This window comes from Typopeltis vanoorti, chromosome 20 (assembly GCF_054136105.1).
Source record: "Typopeltis vanoorti isolate ZY-2024b chromosome 20, IOZ_Tvanoo_1.0, whole genome shotgun sequence".
Taxonomy (NCBI): domain Eukaryota; kingdom Metazoa; phylum Arthropoda; class Arachnida; order Uropygi; family Thelyphonidae; genus Typopeltis; species Typopeltis vanoorti.
In genome coordinates, this window is record NC_143568.1 from 77800895 (window position 1) to 77828042 (window position 27148).

The 27148-nt window shown below is 32.8% G+C and overlaps 1 protein-coding gene across 6 annotated transcripts in view; it reads left to right on the forward strand.

Moving 5' to 3' along the window:
• brm (ATP-dependent helicase brm) overlaps positions 1–27148 on the forward strand; it is a 677861-nt gene that overhangs the window by 381181 nt on the left and 269532 nt on the right. For all 6 annotated transcript variants that reach the window (XM_090410652.1, XM_090410651.1, XM_090410655.1 and 3 more), the window contains 2 exons: positions 12264–12397; positions 23937–24079. In XM_090410652.1, the coding sequence (XP_090266778.1) occupies positions 12264–12397; positions 23937–24079 (277 nt within the window). The remainder of the gene's footprint in view (positions 1–12263; positions 12398–23936; positions 24080–27148) is intronic.

The following is a 27148-nucleotide window of genomic DNA, read 5'->3' on the forward strand; positions in this document are numbered from 1 at the left end:
GACAGGTGTTGCCCAAATGTTTTTAAGATCATACTTAGGAGAGTTGATTTATGTTGTGCAAGGATTATCAGATATAAAGTGCAGTGTCCAGTCATCAGCAGAACTGTGGATTTAGTGTATAGTTATTTGGAGAAAATATTTAAAAAAAAAAAGGGGGGGGGGTAGCTGAAAGAATGGATACTAAAGGAATCTCAGTGTTAGTTGTAAAGTTTGAAGATAAAGATCCATCTATCATCAGATATAATGTGTAAACCAGATGCAGAAGACAGACCATGTAATGGCATAACTAACACAAGCAAGAAGATCCCTGTTGATTAATGATGGGGGAAAATTCATACTGAGGATTGTTTATTAGTTGAGAGGTTTCCAAGTAGTGTAAAAGTGAAGTAGTACTGGTTTTTTCCATTACTTTAGAAAAAATTAAAATGAAGAAATTGGACAGTAATTTGATCTATTCATCTTATGAATTGTTTGAATATGGCTACTTTCCAAGCTTCAGGATATATACCAGTGGAATAGTATGAAATAAAAAGGCAGAACTATGGCTAGTTTTAGAGCACATACTATTAAAACAATCAACATCATTACTTGTTTTGCCAAGAACCTCACAATCTTCTGATTTCTTTCTGAAAAAAAGAAAAAGATGGTATGAATGATGTTTTTTTTAATGCAACATTCAATGCCATCATTTATCATTGCAAGAATTGGATGAAATGTAGGAAGTTAAGAATCATTAAATGAAGAATGAGAAAATTTCAAATGCAATAGAGAACATAAGCTTGCATGTCTGTAAGAATTGTTTTATTTAAATTTTATAGAAAAGTTGTCAGATATACTAGTAAAATTAATATTGACTTGACATGCAGAAAAAATATTTATTGCCTCTGAAATTTTGCTGCTTGCTACAAGGACATAGAGAGAGTGTAATAACTCTAAAAACATTTAAAAAGTGATGAAGCTATGTAACGTGCATTTACAACTTTTTAGTCATAGCTGTATGAGAAAGAGAACACACTATTAAAGTTTAAAAGAACCAATGAGCATTCACCATTATATAATGCATGGCTTATGCATATTATAATATAATTTTTTTTTAAGTTACAGTTTATTGGAATCATTTCCCAAATCTTGGATGTAAGCATGCATTCTGAACAATTCAGATTTGAATACTGAAATGGTCTCACGTGTTTCCAAGAAGAGATGAGTAAATTTGCATTGACCTGTCAGAAGTATCTTAGTTTAGTTCCCTTGAACTCTGTGATTAGTAGTTCTAACATTTGATGCAAGTCCAGATTTCTGAGATTTTCAGTATTTAATGTAATTTTTGGCTTTTTGAATTGTGATCTCAGAAGAATGGCTAGTTGTTGAAAATAAGACAGCCAACAAGATCAAAGCACTTGATAAACAGCAGGTAATTTGTCCTTGGTGGCAGGTAGAAGGGAAGACAATTTTTAAATGGTTTGAAGGTAATATTGTAAATTATATATGCAAAGAACTTGTGCTTCACTCTAATGTTCCTTTAAGCAGGATATAGCAGTTTTTCTAACATCTCATTGAGATTTAGTTGAGAGTTGATATTTACAAAAGATTTTCTGAACATTTGCCTAGTCATATAAATTAGCAATCATAATAATTGTTATATTATTTAGTTCAGCCAATAGATTGTTGAAGAGATGGAATGAACTTTGTTTATCAGTGTTTTGACAGTTCTCATCTTCTGCAATGGATAAACCATGTGAGAACAATTGGATGTACAGACCTCTAAAAGTGGGATTCTTGTAATCAGAAATTGAATAGCATACCAGTAAGAGTATGTCATTAAATTTTCTGGGAAGAGATGACAGTTGTTTGATTTTCATTCAATACTGAACTTTACTAGATGCTAATTTTATTATATAATTAATAATTTAGTCCCCAAGCATTACTAGACTGTAAAAATATTTTCAACAAAGAGAACCATTTCAGGGTTGAGGAATAGACTACTGAAAAGTGGGCCATCCAAATGTTCCACAAAGAAGTTTTGTAATGCAGGAGAGAGAGAGAGAGGACTACCCATAGTAGTTCCTTCAGTTTGTTCATACAATTTATTTTTTCAAGTGAAATAGCTGTGTTGATCATGAATTTAAATGAATCAGCTATATTCCCAGGGAAATGCTCTTTGAGTGTTCTTGATCAGTATGTCAGTGAACCAGGATATCACATCCAAGGGGATCATCACCTCAGTATCATGTAAACTAAGAACCTTAGTTTTTCATGCTATGTGAATCCCAAATCTGTGGTGCACTAAAAGTCTCTCTAAAAATGCTTTGACTTCTTCTAACTCTGTTCTCTGAAACAGTCTTTCCCACACAGTTTCCCTTAAGAATTGCAGCTCCGTTGATTCAAAAAACATATCAACGAGTTCCTTCTTTCCTCCTAACCATGTAACCAAATATGGCATTAATGTGCTATATGTTTTGCAAATCTCACATGGGATTGATTAAGAAAACAACAACAGAATCCTATGCATTACAATTTTTAATTAATAGCGAATTGGTATGGGCTATGTTAATTAACTATTAATTAAACAAGTTGACAAGTAGGTACGTGAATGAACAAAGTAACACAGTAGTGAATGACAGTGCATTATGATTTTCCGTTACTGATCCAGTAGAATATGTACTCAGTTGAATAAATCGAATGATAAATTTATCATTTAAAAATATTGGAAAAAGAATATTATTTTAAATTAGATTACTTATATTAGAAGTTTGCATTCTAATGAATTTATTAATGAATTTTTATATGGATACTTTTTTTCAGTTGAAAAAATTTATTATTTATAAATATTCATTAGAGTGAATATTTTAATGACAAACTGTAATGCTAATAAAATCCAGTCAAATTTATAATTCACTTTTTATGGTGAAAAATCACAAATACAGGTAACCCTCGTATAACGTGGATGTTAAGTTCCACAAAAATGCCGCTTTATATAAATCGCATTATGTGAGACTCAGATCAGACTTAGGTTCTGAAATTTTTTTTTTTTACTATTATATAAACAATGACATCCAACAAAAATATTTTTTTATTTCATTCAGGTAATTCATTTAAGTTAAGAAAACAAATAAACTATGAAACAAATACATAGTATAAAATTATAAAAAATTGTACGTAAACTTCATTGCACATAATACATAAATGTTTTAGGCAAAATAAAATAAAGTGTATATTTTAATTGTCATCACTCTCTTCAAAACTAACATTTTGTAGATGTTCTTTATTTATGAATGGCTGGACGTCATCATCAGCAATCTCTTGGACGTCATTTGTCCAAGAGATTGCATACTTCGGCTGGTTTAGCTATCATGAGGTCAGTAATAAGACCTTGCTTACCACTATGCTACAATTTTTTATTAAGTTCATAATACGGAGCTAAACAAATATCCAGTTGGCTCGTGAATTTTCTGGAGCGCTCCATTGAGAGATCATCATGCATATCAAGGATTTAGGCCTAGTGTGACTTGTTCCGGCCTTAGAAGTCATCGTTGAATCTTTTAAGAGGACGTCCTGGTTTTCTTTTTCCTAATGGCTTGTTTTGGTAAATTTCTATTTTCATTCTTTGAATGTGTTCCATCCATTTATGTTTATATTTTTAAAATTTTTCTATTACTGATTCTTGGTTTAATTCTTTCATAATTTCTTTGTTTCTTTTGTGATCAAATAGAGTATACTTTGCAGTTTTTCTCATAAACTTCATTTTTGCTGTTATTAATCTTCATTTGTCTTTTCGTTTTATTGTCCAGATTTCATACAATAAGACTGGTAGGGCTAATGTATTGTATACTTTAGTCTAGTTTGTTTTTGAACTCGGTTTGGTTTAAATATAGAGTTAATTACACCTGTTATTTTTAAATATTTTGCAATTTTTAGGTTTATATCTTTTTCATTTTCATATGTGATCATACATCCTAGGTAGTTAAATGAATTCACCTGTTCTAAGATCTTGTTATCTATTACTATTTTAATTCTTACTGGATCTTGTCCTTTAAAAGCCATAGTTTTTGATTTTTCTGTTGATATTATCATACCATAATCTTTGGCTATCTCATTTAGATCTAAAATAGTTTTCTGTAAGTTATCTTCAGAATTTGTAATTATTATTTGGTCGACGGCAAAAAGGAGAGTGTTTAAGTTCATAGTAGGAGAAAGTTTAATACCTTGATGGAAATTTTTATTCGATTTTATTATTATTTCATTTAGGTAAATATTAAAGAGAGTTGCTGAGAGGGGGCATCCCTGTTGAACCCCTTGGTTTATCTCTCTCGTATATGATAGCTCAGGATTTAATCTTATTTGTATTTGATTATTTTCATATATATACTTATGATATCTTTTAGGATATTATTTGGTATTTGCCTTTCATTTAATATGTTAAATAAAATGCTTCTTTTAACTTTGTCATTTCTTTTAACATGCTTTTTCAAAGTGAATAAATGCAATATATGTTTCTAAATTGTATTCTCTTCTTTTCTCTATTATTAATTTAGGCAAAAGGTTGGGTCTATACATGATCGTCCTTTTCTAAATCCATTCTGTACTTCTAAAATAAAGTTTTCGGAATATTTCATTAGTTTGCTATTTAAAATTCTGCTATATATTTTGTAACAGGTATTTAGTATACTTATACCTCTATAGTTTTTAGGGTTATCTCTATTACCTTTTTTAAAGATAGGAATCACAATTGCTTTTTTCCATTCTACTGGGGGGTTACCAGTTGTATAAATTTTATTTAAAAATAATAGGAGTTCTTTCTTTGAATCTTGTTTCTGCATCTTTCTTTTGAGGTTACATGGTGATCAGCATTGATATTTATGAATTTAGGGACACAAAACACATGTGTTGAAATGATTATTTTACTAATTATTAATAAAATAACGCTTGACGTTTTGACCACTGTATTGAGGTCATTATCAGAAGGATACATGTGAATAGGGAACCAAGCTACGTGCTCTTGCACTCTATAAAGGTAAATTAAATCTATGCTGTTAATTAATTTGTTTCTTAGCCTGACCTCTAGCGATAATTAAATAAGATAAAATAAAATATAAAAAATAAATAAATAAAATAATAATAAAAAAATTTTAAAATTAAAATAAAAAAAAATTAAATAAATAAAGATCAAATTTAAATAATTAATAAATAAAAACTACAATAAACTGCTAAAGTCCTCATGTACTAAGATTCTTCTGGATTTGTACAGTTCAGATTGTTATACTACGATTTTCTTCAGGACTTGCACAGTTCAAGTTGCTATTGAATTTGTTCTGGTTGCTATAAAGGCTGCAAATGGGTCCTCCACATTCTTGGAATGGTTAGGTCATCATTTTTGTTCAGATTTGGATTATGTTTGAGCATTTCACATGCTTCTTTAAATTTCCTCTCTAACCAGGTTTTGGTGCGGTGTAGGGACTTGGTATTTTTCCAATCAATTCTGTGGTATGTTTGGAGTGCGTGGTCAGTAAGGTCAGTTTTTCCAAAATGGAGATATTTAATGTGTCGTTTGTGTTCGTCCTTCCTAAATGGGATGGTTCGCCCTGTTTCCCCTGTATGGTAGGTTACATGTGCATTGCATTTTGTATACCTCTGGGTGGGCTAAGTGTGGAAGAGGATCTATGGAAGAACTGAGTAGGTGTCTTAATTTTGTCAGGGGTTTAAAGGTGGTTTTGATGTTGTATTTGTGTAGTGTTCTGTCTATTTTTTTTCGGAAATACTTCTAACATAAGGTATGGCAATAGCATTCTTGAAATCTTTTTTGTTTTTACTAGTATCTCTGTGGAGGATCTTGTGAATAGTTTTTTATTGTATCCATTTTTTATAAAAGTATGGTTGATGATCTTATATTCCTGGTTTAGAGCTTATTCATTTGAACAATGTTTGAGCTCTATGTTTAAGGGTGCTTATGACACCTGGTTTCTGTGTTGGGTGGTGATGCGAATTTTTGTGTATGTACTGGCCTGTGTGTGTCAGTTTGCGGTAGACTGAGAAGAAGAGATTATCGACCAATCGAACTACAATCTCATCCAAGGTGAACTTTCACTGCTGGAGAAAGGTCTGAACTATGCCATTGCACCGAGGTCAGTAAACAAACTTGATATCATTTATCATATTGAGAGAGGTTTAAGATCCTTCCCCATCAATCTAGCTGACAAAATATGCATGGAAACATCATGTATTCTAAATTCAAACAAAAAACTAAGCAGCAACGTAAACAAAACGAAAAAACAGGCCCTTAAATCCCTAAAAAATAACCAAGATATTATAATCACAAAAGCAGATAAAGGGAATGCCACTGTCGTTTTAGATCGGACAACTTACATAGAAAAAATTAACCATTTGGTATCGGACTACAACACCTACCAAATGGTAAACTACAACCCCACAAAATGTATCAAAAAGAAAACAACTGAATTGTTAACACATGGCCAGAAGAAACAACAAAAAAACTAATACCCCATTATGCCTGCCTGCCTAGCATTTATGGCCTGCCAAAAATACACAAAGCAGACACACCACTATGTCTGATTGTTGAAGGAATCGACAGCCCAAATTACCACCTAGCCAAAAAATTAGCAGCCACACTCAAGGAATTAGTAGGGCAGTCCCCTTCCTATATAAAAAATACACAACATTTCATAAACAAAATTGAAAATATTAAACTCAACGACCAAGATTTAATAGTCATCTTTAACATAACTTCCCTTTTCACCAATTTCTCGATCATTGATACTATCTTGCTCCTACAGAACATATTTCCACATGACATCACAGCCCTTTTTACCCACGTACTCCGCTCCGGATATTTCTTGTGGCAAAACAATTTTTACCTGCAAAAAAAGAGGGTACAGCCATGGGCTCACCACTTGCCTTCCAATAGCTAACTTTTATATGGAAGACTTTGAGCAACGAGCTCTAGCGTCAGCGTGCCTAAAGCCCAAAATTTGGCTCAGATACATCGACGATATTTTTGCCATTTGGCCCCATGGCCGTGAAGCACTAAATACATTCATTAGCCTCCTGAACAAACAACACAAACGTGTCCAATTCACCATTGAAATGGAAAAAAACAACTCTCTTCCGTTCCTAGACACACTCTTTACACATCTTCCTTCGGGCTGTCTCTCCTTCTCAGTCTACCGCAAACCTACACACACAGGCCAGTACATACACAAAAATTCTTACCACCACCCAACACAAAAACTAGGTGTCATAAGCACCCTTAAACACAGAGCTGAAACCATTTGTTCAAATGAACAAGCTCTTGTTCATTTGAACAAATTCTAACCATGAATATGAGACCATCAAACATACCTTTATAAAAAATGGATACAGTATAAAAACCATTCAGAAAATCCTCCACAGAGATACTAGTAAAAACAAAAAAGATTTCAAGAATGCTATTGCCATACCTTATGTTAGAAGCATTTCTGAAAAAATAGACAGAATGTAAAATACAATGCACATGTAACCTACCATACATAGGGGAAACAGGACGAACCATCCCATTTAGGAAGGACGAACACAAACGACACATTAAATACCTCCATTTTGTAAAAACCGGCCTTTCTGGCCACACACTCCAAACATACCACAGAATCGATTGGAAAAATACCAAGTCCCTACACCGCACCAAAACTTGGTTCGAGAGGAAATTTAAAGAAGCATGTGAAATGCTCAAACATAATCCAAATCTGAACAAAAATTATGGCCTGACCATTCCAAGAATGTGGAGGATCCATTTGCAGCCTTTATAGCAACCAGAACAAGCCAAAGAAAAATCCCACTACAAGAATGCCATTGCCATACCTTATGTTAGGAGCATTTCCAAAAAAATAGACAGAACACTACACAAATACAACATCAAAACCACGTTTAAACCCCCGACAAAATTAAGACACTTACTCGTTTTTTTTTTTCTTCTTTTAGTGAATTTTTTTTTTTTTTAAATTCAATAGCAACTTGAACAGTGCAAGTCCTGAAGAAAATCGTAGTATAACAATCTGAACTGTACAAATCCAGAAGAATCTTAGTACATGAGGACTTTAACAGAGTTTATTGTAGTTTTTTTATTTATTTTATTTATTAATTATTTAAATTTGATCTTTATTTATTTATTTATTTATTTATTTAATTTTTTTAATTTTAATTTTAATTTTTTTGTTATTATTTTATTTATTACTTTTTATATTTTATTTTATCTTAATTATCACTAGAGGTCAGGCTAAGAAACAGATTAATTAACAGCGTAGATTTAATTTACCTTTATAGAGTGCAAGAGCATGTACTTTGGTTTCCAATACACATGTATCCTTCTGATGATGACCTCAATACAGGGGTTGAAACATCAAGTGTTTTTTTATTAATAATTAGTAAAATAATCATTTCAACACGTATTTTGTGTATCTAAATTCGTAAATATGAATGGTTCCTGCATATTTATAGTTCTGAACCTAGCTTTTCTTCTCCAGGTAATTTTCCATTTCTTGTTTCTTTCAGGCTGATTTCTAATTCTTCTTTAGTTATTTCCTTTTCATTTTCATGAAATGTTTGCCAGTTGTCTTTTTTAAAATATTTATCTGTCCACAATTTTGTATAGAAATTTAGAAATTCTTCTAATTTGAATTCAGTGTTTAATTTTATGTTTTCTTTGGTATCTGCATTTAGGTGTTTCAAAATCTTGTATACATTGGGTCTTATTTTATGTAAATCATGTTCTAAATTAGAAACAAATTTGTTCCATGATTTTCTATGTCTTTTTCTGACTTCTCTTTTAGCTATGACTCTTATTCTTTTATATTCTATTTCATCTTCTAATCTTTTACTGCTGAACCATTTATGATAGGCTTCTTTTTTCATTTTGATTATTTCTTTGGTTGTATCATCCATATCTTCAGTTTTTTCCTTTTATTGAATTTTTTGTTCCTTCCTAAACTTTCATTTGCTGCTGCATTTAGTGTCATTTTTATATTAAGCCATTCTATTTCCATTTCTTCATTTTGTTTTATTTTATCTAGATATTGGTTAATTCTTTGTTCACATGGCCATTGCATATTTGTGTCATTTAATAGTCTAGTTTTATAAACAATCGGTTTAAATTTTCTTTTTGTTCTTGTTACTTGTAGCCATTTAGGTGGTAATCTTAATTTTATTTTAACGAGGAAGTGGTCACTACTTATTTCATATCCTCTGTGAACTCTAACATCTAACGAAAACTTTGATGTCTTTTCATTTAAGATAAAATAATCTAATATTGATTTCCATCCTCTTGCTGTCCGAGTATATTTATGTATGTCTTTATTTTTATAGAAAGAATTCATTATTTTTAGGTTATTATAAACTACAAAGTCGATCAATTTTTTACCATTCCTGTTTAGAGTATGTTCTCCATATATTCCTATATTATTATTAATTTTCGTGTTTCCAATTCTTGCATTTAAGTCTCCTGCTAAAATTACATAATCATTTTTATTTATTTCATTATAAATATTTTGTAGCTGATTATAAAATGCAATATTATCCTGTTCTCTTCCTTCTTCTGGGGCATATAAACCAATTATTGTTAAATAACCTCTATCTATTTTTATTCTAGCTTCTATTATTCTTTCATTCCATAATTTATAATGTTTTAAAAGGGAGTTATGAATCCAAATCATGACTCCTGCTTGTGCTCTTTGGTCTCTGTCAACTCCACTGTATATTACATTAAAATTTTTGGTTATCATGGTTCCTTTTAATTTCTTTTTTGTTTCAGTGATTACTGCTATTTTAAAATTTCTTTCATTTAATATTTGGTCTAATTCTATTTCTTTATATGCTATTCCTCTTACATTCCAGTTTGCTATATTTATTATATTTTGTCGTTTCCATTTTCATTTTACCTTTTCCATTCCAGTGTCGTTTTCCATAGATTCATTCCGATTACCTTTTTCTTTCAGCATAAAAGTAGAATTATGTTCTCCTCGTCAGGTGACTAGCCTGACGATGAATAGTTCAGTGGTAGGGCTGCTACTTTAAGGCTATTGAACTAGCCTTCTTCCAAATTTAAACCCATAGGAAGAATAGGGTATATTGAAGGGGAAAGAGTAGCTTATAGTAGAATAGAGTATAATTATAGTAAAGGTTTATACAGTGGACATGGTTATAAGGCCTAAAATGGAAAGACTCCATAGCCCTCAAGTACTCTAATAGCATAAGAGTCATAAAATAAGAAGAGTTGGCTGATAAGACCTTATAGGTAAGATTAAAGTGAGTGGATCTTCCTCAAAGTAGAAGAAGAAATGGATAGATCCAGCTAGGAGACCACGAGAGTGGCACTTCCCTTACAATCAAGACGATTGCCCCTGTTGGTTCATGAGTCCTTATTCAGTATATTCGGACCACCCACCATATATACACATATATATATATATATACACACACATGAAAGATCATTATCCATAAAATAACTTTCTTGCCAAGTCCAATCCTTCTGCTAATTTCTTTAAACTGAATTCTTTAACAGATTCATCACAATCAGAATCTTTGGTAGAATTTTCCCTGCCATTTGTTTCGATGTCATCTATTAATTGTGCCAGTTCCTCATTTAAATCTATTTCCCCATCAATTAATTCACTAATTTCATTTTCTACCATATCGCAAAAGCGCTCTAAGTGGCCATTACTATAAAAAATTTTTTTTACATAAAAAAATGCATTACATATTGTATGTAACGCACCAAAAAATAAAGTGCTCAGCTTGAGATTAACACATTTGTGAATTTTAATGCTCTTTCCTGGCAGAAAACGAAGATAATTTTCAACAATAAATGCTTTATATAGTAAACAATTGACACATGCATGCTAAAGGTATTTCCCCAATATAAATTCGCTACTTATAACTACATGCGCGATACGGGCAGATGCAAATTTAACGAAGATAAAATTTTATTTTTAAGTCGCACATTGAAAAATATATGAAAACATAAAGGGTTACTACAGTTTGTAGACCGTCTTATATAGAAACTGTGTTGTATAAGTACCACGTTCAACAAGGGTTACTACAATTTGTAGACCGCGTTATATTGGAACCACATTGTTTAAGTACCGGGTTATACAAGGGTTCTTCTTCTTTAGTATTCTGCAATTGAGCAGGTTCTTCTTTTAGTAGCAGAAACGTTTCTTCCACTCTCTTCTGTTCTGAGCCCTTCTCTTTCAAGGTTGTGTACCTGTCTCCATTAAGCATGTCATCTAGCATTGCTTTCCTTACTCCTCCTCTGGGTCTTTTTCCTTTGATGGCATCTCTGATGATTCCATTCCCTCTCAGAATATGTTCAATCTAGTTTCCCTTGCTTCTTTTTATTCTCCTTAACAGACTTCTTTCTTCTTCTACTCTTTTTAAGACCTCTTCAGTAGTTATTTTATCTGTTCATTTGGTTTTTTCCGTCCTCCTCCAAATCCACATCTCAAAGCTTTTCAAAATCTTAATTTCTTCTTTCTTCAATGTCCAAGTTTCAGATGCATAGAGAGCAACACTCTCCACACATAACATTTTATTAATCTTTTCTTTAGGTTTCTATCCATTTTACTTCTGAATAAATTCCATTTTCTATTAAAGGCATGTCTTCCCATCGCTATTCTTGCTTTTATGTCACTTTTACATCTTCCATCACTGCTAATAACACTTCCTAAATATTTAAATACGAGGGTTACCTGTACTTTTTATTCTCAGATACATTTTTGGTATGAAACTTAAACATCAGGTTTAGTTACTCTTGAAAAAAAAATTCCCACTTTATTTAACCTTAAAATAAGTAACCTTAAATTCTGAAATAAATGGTGTGTAACTTTAATTCAGTAATTATAAGATGATTCTATGCTTTTGTTGGAGCATTATTGTTACCTGTTATCTAAACACAATCAATTTCACTAATGTTGTAAATAATGAATTCCCTGACTTTAACTATCCACTAAAGCGTTTTTGCCAAAGCACCAGTTAATATTCTGTAGGAAATTCACTGTAGCAAATCATTCTTACAATATGGTATTTTCTTACAATTAACTGCAACAAAAGATAATAGTAGTTGAGTTAGCAGGCAAGCATTAGTTATCACTGAGAGATGTGTTTTGTCAGTTGTTGTAGTTTCATTCTAAGAAATTTAGATTATTTTGAGAAATTTCTTGTGTACATTGCTTTAAAATTATTTTATTCAGAAGTAATAAATGAAAACTCAATACATATTTTAGGGTAAAGGAGGAACAAAGACACTAATGAACACAATTATGCAATTGAGAAAGATCTGCAATCATCCATTTATGTTTCAACATATTGAAGAAGCATTTGCAGAACATTTGGGCTTTTCTGGAAATATAGTTCAAGGGTAAATATATTTCTGATATAAAATGAATGATCTAATATACAACATGTAATTTTCTTTCCACTTAATTACATTCACGCTTAAAATGATTTTACATTTTCAGACAAATTTTACTAAGTAATACCTAGTTATTTGATTGCTGGTTATTTGAATCCACTCAGATTCATTATCTGTGTATTAAGCAGACTAAAAATAAAGCATTTGAGTCATATAAATATTTAGATATCTCCATAATGCAGTTGGAAGAATGATGGAACATGCACCCTTTGATTAGAAAACATCCAAGTTTAGTTCTCATCATGAGAGGAATTTTTATATAGACAGTTTTTCAGTTGAAAGTGAGTTAGCCAATCTCATACAAAGAGATAGCATGAATTTTTCTCCCAGCAACTGTGGTTTTCCTTCCTGAAAAACAGTCAGATGGTCAGAAATATACAGATTGATCAAACACATACAGATCTACAAAGTACTGTTTTGGCTGGTAGATGGTATAGTGAGGACTGTGGATCATGTTGTACAGTGGTCTCCCATGATGAGTCCTGGGACTCCACTAAGATGCTATTGAATAACAGCAATGAAAATGTTTCAATTGAGTGTGCATTTTATATGGTATTTATTTGTACTTCCTCATAGTTTCTTGTGCAAATTATAATCCTTAGAATGATACCTATGTACTGTATATATGCATTTGAATATATCTGATTGTCTCATGCACTTCTCATGTTCCAGAAATTTTATCATGGGCATAATCTTTCTTATATAGATGAAGGAAGGTGAATGAAAAAATTTTATATTACTGAAACATCTCTAATCATGTAAGGAAAGTGGACAGTGTAAAAATATCAATCAACCCTATTTATTTGTTGTGCATATGTAAACTTGATGTTGGTTATTCATATCTGTTAAACTGTTTTATGGCTTATAACACAACAGGTAAAAAATTAAACATTTTAATTTGCCATTTCATCTACAAGTAACTGAGACAATTTATGTTAATGATAATATAGCATAATTGAACAAGAACATGAAATATTAAACAAGTATTTAAATATTCTGACAATGCGTGACTTTTTTAATTAAATGAAGACTCTACTTCCCCTTACTTGGAAGATTACAGGATTTCTGCCCATTATTTGATAATGTAGTATGGTGTGCCATAAGATATAGCATCTTTCTGTTATAATCTGATATATTCCTTTTGGCTGTATGATCTCCCTTATCAGCTCTCCTAATAATTATTAATGGTGCTAACTAGTGTTTATTTTTATTTATTTTTTTTTTCCAGAAATATTTAAAGGTTCTGTATATAGTTAAACAGAAGTTCTACTAAGGAAGAAATAAATTAATTTTTCAAGTCATCAGGAAGGAAAGTTGAAAAAGAAAAAGAAGAAGAGTTTGATTGGAGGAGATCTGTGTGTGAGAGAGAAAGAAAGGGAGGGGGGGGGCATCTGTGAAGCATATTGCTATCTTATAAATAGCATCAGGAATTCTTAGAGAATTTTTTCTTACCTCATATATGAGAACAGTATTCTAATGTGAGTGGATTTGTAATTTATATAGTGTTAGGAGTTATGAAGTGAGAGAAGTAATGTCGTAACAGAAGATGCTACCAGATTTTTTGGGGCTGAGGAGGCTACTGGTTGTGATGTGTTTATGGCAGGAAAAGGATAGAGGTATAAGTCACCTCAAGAAGAGAAATCTGATCCTGACTGGAAATTTGAATATTATAAAATGTAAGGGAAAGAGTGTATTTTGGAGAGTGTTGTCTGGAGTGAATTGATATTCACTAGATCCCACTAAAGAATGGTAAGGACATCAGTATTTAGGACATTATGGAAAATCATGAAGTTGATATCCTTGAATGCTGCAAGGAAAAAGCAGGGGGAATAAGTTTCAGTCATTGATTATGACAGATCTTAATTTTTGAGTCTTGTGAGTACTGCAATTTTTGTAGATAAGATGAATGAGATGTACTGTCATCAGCAAAATGAAGAATTGGATTTGAGGTTGGTGAGAGAAGGATTGTTAAAGTAAAGGAACGAGAGTGTTATTGGTGAATATGCCAAGACTACTCTGCTATTAATTAGAAAATCCATTTACCATGACAGCTTAATAAGGAAGACTATGCTAGACTCTTGATCAGATGCCATGGAAATGTTAGCAGTAACCACACAAGTGTCTCCAAATTTTTCCACTTATATCTAAAGATGGGTATGGTTGTTTAGGAGATTTTCTGTGGTGTGAAAAAGGTAGAATCCATCTTGGTGTTAAATAATTGAGAGTTTTTGAGATAGTAGTCCTCAGCTTTTAATGATCTGTCAATTTTTTCGAAAAGACTGAGGTAAGAGTAATGGAAGAGTGGTTTCATGAATGTCTTTTATCTCCCCTTTTTGGGTGGGCTGATATGATAGTCTTGCTTCCATACTGTTGGGTAAATGCCAAATGAATATAATAGTTTGTGTAAATAATATAGAATGAGTTCTAATTCTGGAGCACAAATTTTGAGCATAGTTAAAGATTCTTATGGTGTCTTTCTGGAAAAAACATTAGGTAATGCATGATGAGAGATGTTGTAATATAGTCAAAGATAATTTGACTTGTTCATTTGTATAAAAGTTAGAAGAGAAGAGAAGATTGGTGTTAGGAAATCAGCCTTGTCTTTGGGATAGTTTACAATGGTACCATCTGAATATAAAAGATCTGGAAGCATGAAGATCAAAAGTATTGGCAAGTAAGTTGATGCAGTACATGAAAGCTCAAATACTGTGAAAGCAATAGAGAAGATTTTTGTATTTGACCTTTCAGAGTCTGATGGGATTTTGATGTGGCTTTTTTATAGATGCTGCAGACTATACCTCAGCCTGCAATATATATATATAAAGAAAATAGCTGTAATCTAGGAAGGTCTATAATCTGGAATGTTGGTCTAGAGCCAAACTTGTGATGTGTAAATTTCTATATTGTGCTTTAGTGTATTTATATAACCCAGGTTTGTATGTTATGAGAAAATGTTTGAATCAGGATAACTGAAACAGCCATTAGCTCTTGCAAGTAGGATTAGAGGTTATGTAGAAAGTACCATTATAGCACATAAAAGTGGGACACTGGCTGGGTGCAGGGCATTCTGTAGTACAGGAAACCTATATGACGTGTTAGTCTGAATTACCTAGAAGAACTTCTTCTTCTGCAGCTTCTCCCACTTAAGTGGGGTCACTGTTGATGATGAGTCTCCTCCACATCCTCCTGTCTTGGGCTGTCACCACATCCAAGTTCTTCATCCTCAAGTCCTCTTCTACCAGCTCCCTCCATCTCTTCTTTGGCCACCCATGCTTCCTCCTTCCTTGCACATCCATCTGCATGACCCTTCTTCCCACATATTCATCCTCCCTTCTCATCACATGACCAAACCATTTCAACCTTGCCTCCTGTATCTTCACTCCTAAGTTCGTAATTTCACTGTTCTCCTCACATAGTCATTTCTCAGACGATCCTTTCTGGTCACACCGCACATCCACCTAAGCATTCTCATCTCTGGTACTTCCATCTTGCTGATGTTATTTTTCCTCAGGGCCACAGTTTCTATAGCATACGTCATAGCTGGCCTCACTACTGTCCTATAGATTTTGCTTTTCAGATTGATCGGCACCCTCTTATCGCATAACACTCCAGCCATCTCCCTCCAGTTCCTCCAACTCGCTTGTATCCTGCATCCCACTTCCTTCTCAGCTCCTCCATCTTCTTCCACTGTTGAACCTAAGTATCTAAAGTCCCTCACCTTCCTGATGACATTTCCTTCCAGCTCCAGGTCTGTCTCCTGGCTGCCACCCACTGTGCAACACATATACTCTGTCTTACTTCTGCTCAGTCTCATACCTCTCTCTTCCAGTACTTTTCTCCATCTTTCCAGTTTAGTTCCCACTTCTTCTCTTGAATCTGCACACAGGAAGATGTCATCTGCATACAATATTGTCCAAGGCGCATCTTCTCTCACCTCCATCACAATGTTAAACAGAAACGGACTTAATGCTGACCCTTAATGCAAGCCAACTGTTACTTGAAAACTTTCTGTCTGTCCCAGGGTCCGAACACTTGTCTTCACATTTCTGTACATCTCCCCCACCAACCTGGCATATTTCTCCGGAACCTTCTTCTCCCTCAGACACCTCCAGACTTCTTGCCTTGGCACTCTATCATATGCTTTCTCCAGATCAATAAATGCCAGATGTAGCTCCCGTTGTTTCTCTCGAAACTTTTCCATCATCTGCCGTAACCCAAAGATAGCATCTGTTGTTGATCTACCAGGCATGAAGCAAAATTGTTCCTTTGCAATCTCCACCTCCTTCCTCAATCTTCCATCAAGAGCCCTTTCTACGATTTTCATTGTGTGGGACATCAACTTTATTCCTCTGTAATTTTTACAGTCTTGTGCATCCCCTTTACCCTTGTAGATGGGGACAAGAGTACTCTCCCTCCATTCCTCGGGTATATTTTGACTCATCCCACTTCTGCTTTGCCTTCTTCTTAGCTGTTACTGCCACTTGTACATTATTATTCCACCACCAACCCTCCTTCTGCTCTCTAATCTTTCCAGATGTCTCACCAAGCACCTCGATTGCACAGCTCAGGATTACTTTTGAATTATGTTTCCACCAATCTTGTACACTTTCCAGTCCATCCGAAATCCTCTCTAACACCCGCTTCCTAAAACGATTCCTCACACTCTCTTCTTTTAAGCAAAACCACTTAATTGTCTTCATCCCATGGCTTCCAGAGGTTCATATCTTCGATCTTATTTTAAAGTCTGCCTAGAAGAACTAGTTATGAAAATGTCAAGTTTACTGGAAGTATAATGAGGATTATTTAGTACTCTTATATGCAGATACACAGTTTGTGTTAGTTCATTACTAACAGGAAATACTTAGGATTTCTTTGCATTTGATCATCAAAATTGGTGTTGCAAATCTAGTTTGAGTTAGTACACAGGTAAAATATTTAAGTTTTTTATATAACTGTTTTAATTCACATCAGTAACAAGGAAATAAATAATATATTTATTTACTTATTTGCTGATATTTAGCTAGGTTCATATCCTGCATTATCAGAACACAAACAGTGACAATTATTTAATAAAGCGAACAGTGCAGAATTGTAATGGACAATACAAAGAACTAAAGTCCTATTTGTTACCATCTACTGTTCAATAAAGAGAGAGAGAGAGAGAGAAAGAAACAAGTATTAATTTGATCTTCAAATGACTGTTTTCCAGGTTTTTGGTAAATTGCTACAGCCATACTTGTTGAGAATGTTTCAAAACTTCTGCTGATTACAAAAATAGTCTCCTTGACTTGTAATGACTTCTCTGTAGCACTTTTGTTTTTTTCCATATGATCCTGTGCAAAGGCATAATCTGATGTTGAATGTATTATATTCTTTGTGGAAGAACTGCTCACATCAGCAGTACTTCCACAAAGTATAGTACAGTATACTCCTGGATGTGATAAAGGGGAGAGTTTTCCTCAGATGAATGGATGGTGGTTGTCAATTTGATATATAGTTTAAATATGGTGTGGAGTCGATATTTATTCAGCACCATGGATATCTTTTCAGATACACCGTGAATCTGTGGGATAGTAACAATTTTGTTGTGGTCCTGTGTATTAGTCAAGGGAGGGCATTTAGTATTTTCTCTGTTTTCTTAGGATTATAGCCATTGGCTAAAAACTGTTTAGTGGTAAGGGCAATATAATTGGAACAGACAGCACAGCTCTGTTAGTGTGTTTATAGCTGGATGATAATGGGATTGTTTGTGCAGCGATCTTTCAGTATGTATAAGTTTTCTAAATTGAAAAAGATAATGAACCATTTGAAAGGCATATGACTAGTGTATCTACAAAGAGCAGACAGTCATTAGATTTCTTTTCCACTGTGAAATGTATTTTAGGATGCTAGCTATTTAAATGCACTAAAAATATATCTAATACATCCAGACCACATGACCAAATAGCAAACATATCATCAACATACTACAACCAAACCGCAGGTTTGTGTACTTGATATTCGAAGTGTTCTATGGAGAAATTGGTCAAAGGGGTGCACCAGTAGTTGTCTCGTCTAATTGTTTATATGATTTTCCTTTCCATATGAAATAACTTAACCATGTGAAACATCTTCACCAGATCTGTTATTACCACAACACTATGATTCAGCTCAATGCTCTGCACCATTCCTTCTGTAAACAAGGTGATTTATATGCAATTGCAAACCCTGGCATTCCAAGAGAGGATTCTAGACTTGACATTCAAAAAATGCCAAGCCTAGAATCCTCTCTTGCTCAAAATTTCTCTGCCACAATTTGGTACATTCATTTTCATTTGCCATTTTATCATTCAAATTCTGATAACTACTCTGGCCTATGTGATTATTTATCTCCAAAGGTTGATTTTGTTTTCTTTCCCAGCTGAATTACTCAAAGAGTGAGATGAACAACATGGATTTTCTAAAGGAAGGTCATGTTTTAATACTAAAACATGACCTCCCTTACTAATTGCAATAAGGTGACAGTTTCATTGCACAATGAAACATCAATACAAAGTATTGATCTTTCATTGTGAAAGTATTGATCTTTCATTGTGATCAATACAAAGAGTATACTTAGATCAATACAAAGTAGTATACTTAGATATTTCGAAGCCTTTTGATAGATTACTTCATGATAAGTTAATAGTCAAACTAGAGTGGATGGGAGTTTGATATTAGAGTAGTATATTGGATTGGAGATTGGTTATCTGATAGGTATCAGCAAGTTGTGTATGCAGAAGCAATATTCTAGAAGAATATTGAACTTTCACTAGTCAAAGTCCATATCTATTACAACAGCTATTCACTTTAGTCAGGGAATCTTGCAGACTTCTAGCAGATTTATTTAGAAGTATAACATCATCTGCATAAAGCAAAGAGCTGACATTAACATATCCAGTTTTCATATCAGGTTTAATACCACTTGCCTTCAAAATGTGATCCATATAGATAATGAATAATGGAGGGGATAATGCACATCCTTGTCTGACACCAGATTTAACATCAAATCATCTTCCTGTACTTCAATTCTAACTGCTGACTTACAACTCAAATAAAGTTAAGTATTGCTTGATGATAATGCCTCATTGACACCATATAATTGTAGCGATTTGAATAGCTTCTCTCTTGGCACCTTGCCATATGCCTTTTAGTATCTACAAAACTTAAATACAGAGCTTTGTTATATTCCCATCATTTCTCAACTATTTGTTGTAAAGTGAAAATCTGATACCGTTAAGGCCTTTATTTGGCCTTAACCTTATTATTCTTCACCAAGCTTTTCTTCCATACTTCTTCTCAACCGTTTCTCGAGTATACTTGCGTAAATCTTACCAGGAACGCTCAGTAGAGAAATACCTCTGTAATTCTCACATTCAGTTTAATTCCCCCCTTTTTATATGTGAGTACTATGAGAGCTCTACTCCAATCATCTGGAATTCATCCCTCTGTCCAGGCCTTCTGAACTATGTAGTGCAGCCACTGTAAGACTTTTATACCTCCATACTTGAGCATTTCTGGTTGAATATATTCTACTCCTGCTGCCTTTCTACATTTCAGACTTTTGATGGCTTTTTCTACTTCAGGTATGGATATGTATTGCTGAATGCATGCCTGTAGTGTTTTTTTACCACTGTGCTGTCACTGATTGTTTCATTTAGCAATTTTTCAAAGTAATTAATCCATACATCAAGGATATTTTTTCCTCCAGTTTTCATGTCACCTTTATCTTCTCTAATTCCTTTTACAGACTTTTCCCTCCATTTCTGATCTTCAATAACCTCCAGAATATCTTGCCACCTTCTTGATATTAATTTTTTCCAAAGTCTTCCCATGACTTTTGTTTAGCTAGTTTTACATAGTATTTAGCTTTCTTACATTTGTCTCTATATTCTCTAAGAGCACAAGCTGACTTATTTGCCAGGAAATTTTGATATGCTTTCTTCATTTCCTTCATTGCCTCTAACTTTCTGTCCATTGTGGAGTTCTCATTTTTCTATTCTTGCAGACAACCTCAGCACATACCTCTCTGGCTGAATCAATCAATATTTTCTTCAGGATTTGCCACTGACTCTCCAAGATTTGGTTCCTGTTCTCAAACTCTTTCATTTTTTTCTTGAACAATGTATGTATATTTTAGTCTACAGTTCACATCTGTGAGCTGCTCAACTTTTATTCGCTTTAAAACTTTCTTATGTTCTTCTTTTCAATATGAAATTCAATCTTATCCTTCTTTTCTTCACACACTTAGTGTAAATTATCATCATTCCTGACCTATCATGTAATCTCATATTTCAGTATTCTGTTATTGGTCTGCTATCTCTATTTTCAGATGGTTTCATGCAATTTTCATCATGTGTAGTCAGCATGCACACTTCCCATCTGTTCTCCAACCTTGATAACCATCACATCATTGGTTATTTTGCTTGTAGCTATCCTCCCTTTTCTAACTGTCTCAGTTGTTTTTGTTTTGTTTTTATGCAGTCATTCATAAATGAGAAGGCTTGAATACCAGTTGACCTTCTACAATGTATGGCCTTTTTGTAAATAGTCATCAGTGTTTGCACTTCTGCACCAGTAACTCAAACTTCACATTCTGGAACTGTCTGTATTACCTGTGTATTCCATTAATAAAGTTAAGTATATATACTATTTTTTTATATATATATATATAATATTATTTTTAATAGTATATATAAAAGTTTTTAATATACAAGAAGATCGATACAAATATACTATTATATATTTTATATATATATACTATTTTTTTCCCATTCCTATAGAATGAGAAAAATAATCTTCACAAGCGAGGCATGATCAGGCAAACCCATTTTGCAAGTCCAATAACTGTAGTCAGTCTCACTCCTTCATTTATACAGCTTACAGCTCACGTGTAATGCAAAATTCAATATCTTTTCTTGTCCACAGTGCCATATTTCTGCTATTGGTCATTTTTTAAAATTTTTTTTTTAATCAAAATCTCTTTCCCGTGATCTGGTTAGGGTATCTGCCAAGTTTGGGGGTATTTCGTTCTATTGGTTCTTTCCAGGCTGATCATCATCATCAGCCATTGTCAATCCACTGCTGGATGAAGGCCTTTCCAAGATTGCTTTGAATAAGGGTCAATTCGAAACAACCCTGTTATTGTTGTTTCTTAAGGTTCTGAGAATTTCAGTACATCTCAGACTAAAAGAAAGGAAGAGTGTGCAGATTGCTTCCTCTGTAAACAGTAGATAAAAACAGTACATTTTTATCCATTGGAAAAATATTATGTTGTTTTTTCTTATGATGCTTGAAGAATTTTAGCATGATTAAACTGCAGTGAGTGCGAACCAAGGGAGAAAAAAAAAATAAAACACCGTGTTATGGGTTGCATATTTAAACTAGTTTTTTTTTTTTTTTTACTTGATATATATATATATATATATATATATATATATATATATATAGATATATACATATATCATCATCATTATTATTATTATTTGACACCTCCGAGGAGTCCAAAGACTCATTGAGGGAGGGCACCTGCTGTATAACTCTGTCTCCACCACTCAATCCACTTACTACGGCAACACCATCTACCATCGACCACCACCACTAGTATTTCCACTGACAATCAATCACTAACATCCATGCCCACAGCAGGATTTGAACCCTCAGCCTTTTGGCTTGAGAGCGGATACGCTAACCACTTGGCCAGTCAGGCTGATCATCATCATCAGCCATTGTCGATCCACTGCTGGATGAAGGCCTTTCCAAGATTACTCCAAAACTCTGTGTCCATGGCTCTCCTTTTCCATGTCACTTCTGCAAATCTGATGATATCCTCAATCCACCGTGATTTAGGTCGGCGTTGTGGTCATTTTTCCTCTTGTGGAATCCAATCCAGTACTTCTTTTGTCCATCGTTGATCTTTTCTTCAAGCAATATGCCCAGTCCATTGCCACTTCAGATGTTTCACTCTTCCTATGATGTCAGAGACTTTTTGGATTGATTTCTTATCTTTCCATACTAAATTGTGTTGTTCTTAAATTTTGAATTTCCTTTGCATTCATTGTCTCTGTTTGACAGCCATATGTCAGTATAGGAAGAATACACTGGTTAAAAACTTTTATCTTCAGGCATAATGGTAGTTGGCTTTTGAATATTGAATGTAATTTTCCAAATGCTTTCAACCCAAGCATCGTGCACCTTTTAATTTCGTCCATGATATTTTGTTCCATTGATATCTGTTGTCCTAAGTATATGTAATGATCTACTTGTTTAATTTCCTCATTATTGATTTTTATTATTTCTGGTTGGACATAGCTATTGAACATAACTCAGATATTCTTTAGGTTTATCTTTAGGTCTGCTGTTTTGCTAGCAATTTGGAGCTCATCAATACGAGTCTGTAATTCATGCGCAGTTGAGGTAAAGATAACTATGTCATCTGCAAATTGTAAATGCCTTAAATATCTTCCATTTATCTTCAGACCTTTCCTTTCCCAATCAAGAAGTTTGAATATTTCTTCTAGGCATGCTGTGAATAATTTTGTAGATATTGTGTCACCCTGTCTTATACCTCTCTGCATATATATATATATATATATATATATATATATATATATATATACCGAGAGGTATAATATATTAAAAAATATATAATATATTTTTTATTATAATATATATAATAAATTAAAGGTATAATATATATATATATATATATTAAAAAAAAAAATATATATATATATATATATGTAGAAAGTTGTAAAAAGTTTTTTTACCTTGGGTATAATATACTTTAAAGATACTAAGCTATTTTAAATCTGGTTTTAATCCATTTCCCAAGTAAGCAAACAGACAAGTAAGTCAAGTTTGCACCTGCAGGTTTAAAATAGCTTGGTATCTTTAACATATATATATATATATATATAGATAGATAGATAGATAGAAATTTCATAGGTAAATAAACAAACTAAAAAACACAAAACACTATAATGTTTGGTAGGACATTATCCTCTTTATTCACTTCATTGTAAGAGAAAGTGGTTAATATGGTTTCAAATAAAAGGTATATTGAGCTATCTAATTTATGCAGTGCCATTTTTGTTAAGGAAATTAATAATTCTGATATATTTGTGCACTAAAACAATCATATTCTGATTGTTTTGAATAATCATGTTCTTTAAGGAGCTCCTTGAAGTTGATCATCCAAAATTATGAAATATGTATACTGTATTTTATAACTAAGTAGCATTGCATAAGCCAGTATGAAATATTTGTTAGAATGGTGCAAATTCCTGTTTGTATTTTCTCAGTTTTTAGTTTTGTATTTGATCATATTTTGCTGATATCTAGATCGTTAAATTTGACAGTTTCATTTGTAGCATTGCAGCATTTTATTATGATGTATTTAGTTTTCCTGAATATCACAAAGAAATATTAAAATTACTTGGTAATAATATGTTTCAATTTATTTTAGACCAGATTTATTTCGTGCTTCAGGAAAATTTGAATTACTAGATCGCATCCTCCCAAAACTCTGCCACACTGGCCATCGTATTCTTCTCTTCTGCCAGATGACTTCTCTAATGACAATAATGGAGGATTATCTCAGCTACAGAGGTTAGAAATAATTTGCTGGAATATCGATTGGTTTAACTATATCAAAAATTGGACTTTTTATTTATTATTATTATTATTATTATTACTTGACACCTCCAGGGAGTCGAAAGACTCATGAAGGGAGGGTACCTACTCTACAACTCTCTATCTCCGCCACTCAATTTATCAACTACAACGAACCACAACTACACCAATACCGTCTACTGCCCACCATTTATTTAGATAAAAATTTCATGCTTTAATCTGTAGTGTCACATCCTACCTTTGCAGAATAGTTTCATCAGATATGCATATTCTTTGTAATTTTGTGTAAACAAAATACTCGCATCAAAAATGAAATAGACTCCTTTCACATGTTTTCAATATTAAAAAGGTGATCATGCTTAAGGACAGTTTGCAACACATATAGCTACTTCTTAGGGTTGAATGGGAATTCATATTCTTACAGTTAAAAGATTATGGATGTAGTGGTAATATAAGAAATTAGAATTTGTTTTGTTTTTTGTTTGTGTGTGAAAAATTTAATACATTCTTTTGTGAACAGCTTTTAAAATACAGTATAAGCATAGCACAGTTAATAGGTTTCTTTGAATTTCCTTGCATAGCGGACAGTTAATAGGTGCAGAAAAATTCTGTGCTATGCAAAACTGCAATGTTTAAAACATTATTATCCTGTGTTATAGTGTAATGCATTTCAAAAACAGACAATTACAATATTGTTGAAGAAACAATAATTACTCATTTTTTTACTGTAAGCTCATCATAAATACTAATAAATGCACAGAAAAATTAAAAAGGATTAAAATAAAACAAAAGAGTGTTATAGAACCCCATATGCTTTTTAAAGTTATAAAACTAGCCATGACTTGCTGAAAAGGTTTCCCTATCATCTCAGTTTTCCTTTACCACCTTATAGAAACTTGTTGCTTTAGCTTGAATATCACCTTACTTAATGGATTTTTTTTTTCTAATTTGCAGTCTTCATATCATTAAAAGACGTTCCATATTATCCATCACAGAATTTCTGTTTTAATCACAAATTGTTGAGATTCTGTGGCTATTCCACATGTTTTATTTAGTCTTTCTTCTTATTATCATTCATACTGATGACTCATTCATTCCTTTGTCATGTGCTATTTTAGTGTACAATCCTTCTTTTTCAGAACACTTTATGATTTCAAATTTTTGTTCTAGTGTTGACATTTATGTTTGTTAGATTCAAAGGTTTTGTTGCATTTCCTCATCACACTCACAATTGTGTATAAAAGGGTACATGTATGTAATAAGAAATAATTTTTGAGTGACCACAATTTTGTTGCACCAAAACTAAAATAATACTAAAGCATGCATCAATACAACTATTACTGCAGCATACTAAATCGCTATGGTACCGTTTTACTAGAGCCAAAATGTTGATAGTGCAGTACATTACCCTACTACTACTACTGTTCATTTTATTTTTTTTTTAGCATTAAAAATGCTGTTCAAAACCACACTATGCAGGGTATTGCCGTGTATACATTGTTTTGCAAAAAAGATGTAAAACAGCATTTACAGTTTTTTGTTTTGTTTTCATCTATTAAAATATGTAATGCAAATACTTTTTCTACATAAACATAAAGCTATTTGTAACGATTCAGTTCCTGAAAACCCTCATCACTCGGTACAGTCCGATTAACTTTCATGCTTAAATGAAAATTATTTTAATGGACGCAGTTGTCCTCAATCTCATAAATATCCCGTATACTCCTGTATTTATAATTAAGTACTAAATTAAGAAAAAAAAAGTTACTTCCAATACAACAATTATATTTGGAGTATGTTTATTTTGGAGATTCTCTGTAATTAAGTTTTTAAAAAATCTATTTGATTTTTTAAAAAATACAAAGTCTTTTTGTGTTTCTAATGTCAAGAATCCCTGTGGATAAATAATCAAATAATGACTAACTACAGATTTATTACTTACATAAGACTTCATAAAATTTTCACCCTTACTATCAAGAGCATCTTCAGTATGACTTTCAAATTAAACAAGCAGAAGAGAAACACAGAAGACAACAAAAATGTGTGATCTGCACATGCATGATTTAGAGTGGCATGGTCTGAAATCTGTTAAGATCCTAATTGAACAGATATAAACAAATTACAAAGTATTAATTTAAAAAAAAAAATTCTCATTACAGGGATAATTTCAGGCCATTTTTGTTCAGATTCAGATGGTGAAGCAAGGTTTTACAACTCTTTGTATGGATTCCATAAGATTAATTATGTGAAGGACCTTAATCTTTCTCCAAAGGATTCACTGTTTAGTGGGGATGGCAAGTCCCAACTGTTTTAGCTCATGGAATTTAATGTAACGTAGGTGTTCATCATGACAAACATCCTCCGATCTACCATTTTGTCTAAAATATACATTCCATTCCATTACATTACAAACCATACATTCATTCTCTTTCACATCATGTGAAAGAGCAAGAATTATTAAGTCTAGTATGGGTTTTCTTTCTAAAACTGGAGAAGTGAAAGCTACCATCTGGTAGATGAAGAAGATCCAGAAATGCAGTTTCAGTGATCATCCACTTCATCCTCGTCAAACATATGGCACCATTAAGACTCTCTAGTACTAGGTAGTTTTAATCATACTAGTCATATCGTACTAGTAATAGTAGTATTTAGTACCTTGAGCTCACTATTTATATTCTACTGAACCTCAGATCTACCTACCTTACTAATGGTTTTAATGAATCTTATATTGACAAAGTCATTAATAGCTATAATGTATCTGTGTCATTTGCTTCCCAGGAGATGGTCTATCAAGTTACCATTCCTTATGTTAAAGGTGGCTCTGAAGGAATAACCAACCTGCATAGATCAGTTGGACCACAAGTGTCCTTTCACCTTGTTTACAAGATTTCTGCCTTTAGCCTATCCTGGAGTGTCTCATATTCTCTGCAGATATTTTGGTCAGACTGGCAGATTTGTAGCTCTTTGTGATGACGATTGCCTCAGTTACATTAAAGTCCATGAGTCAGAACAGTCAGGACTTGCATCACATGTCATCTCTACCAA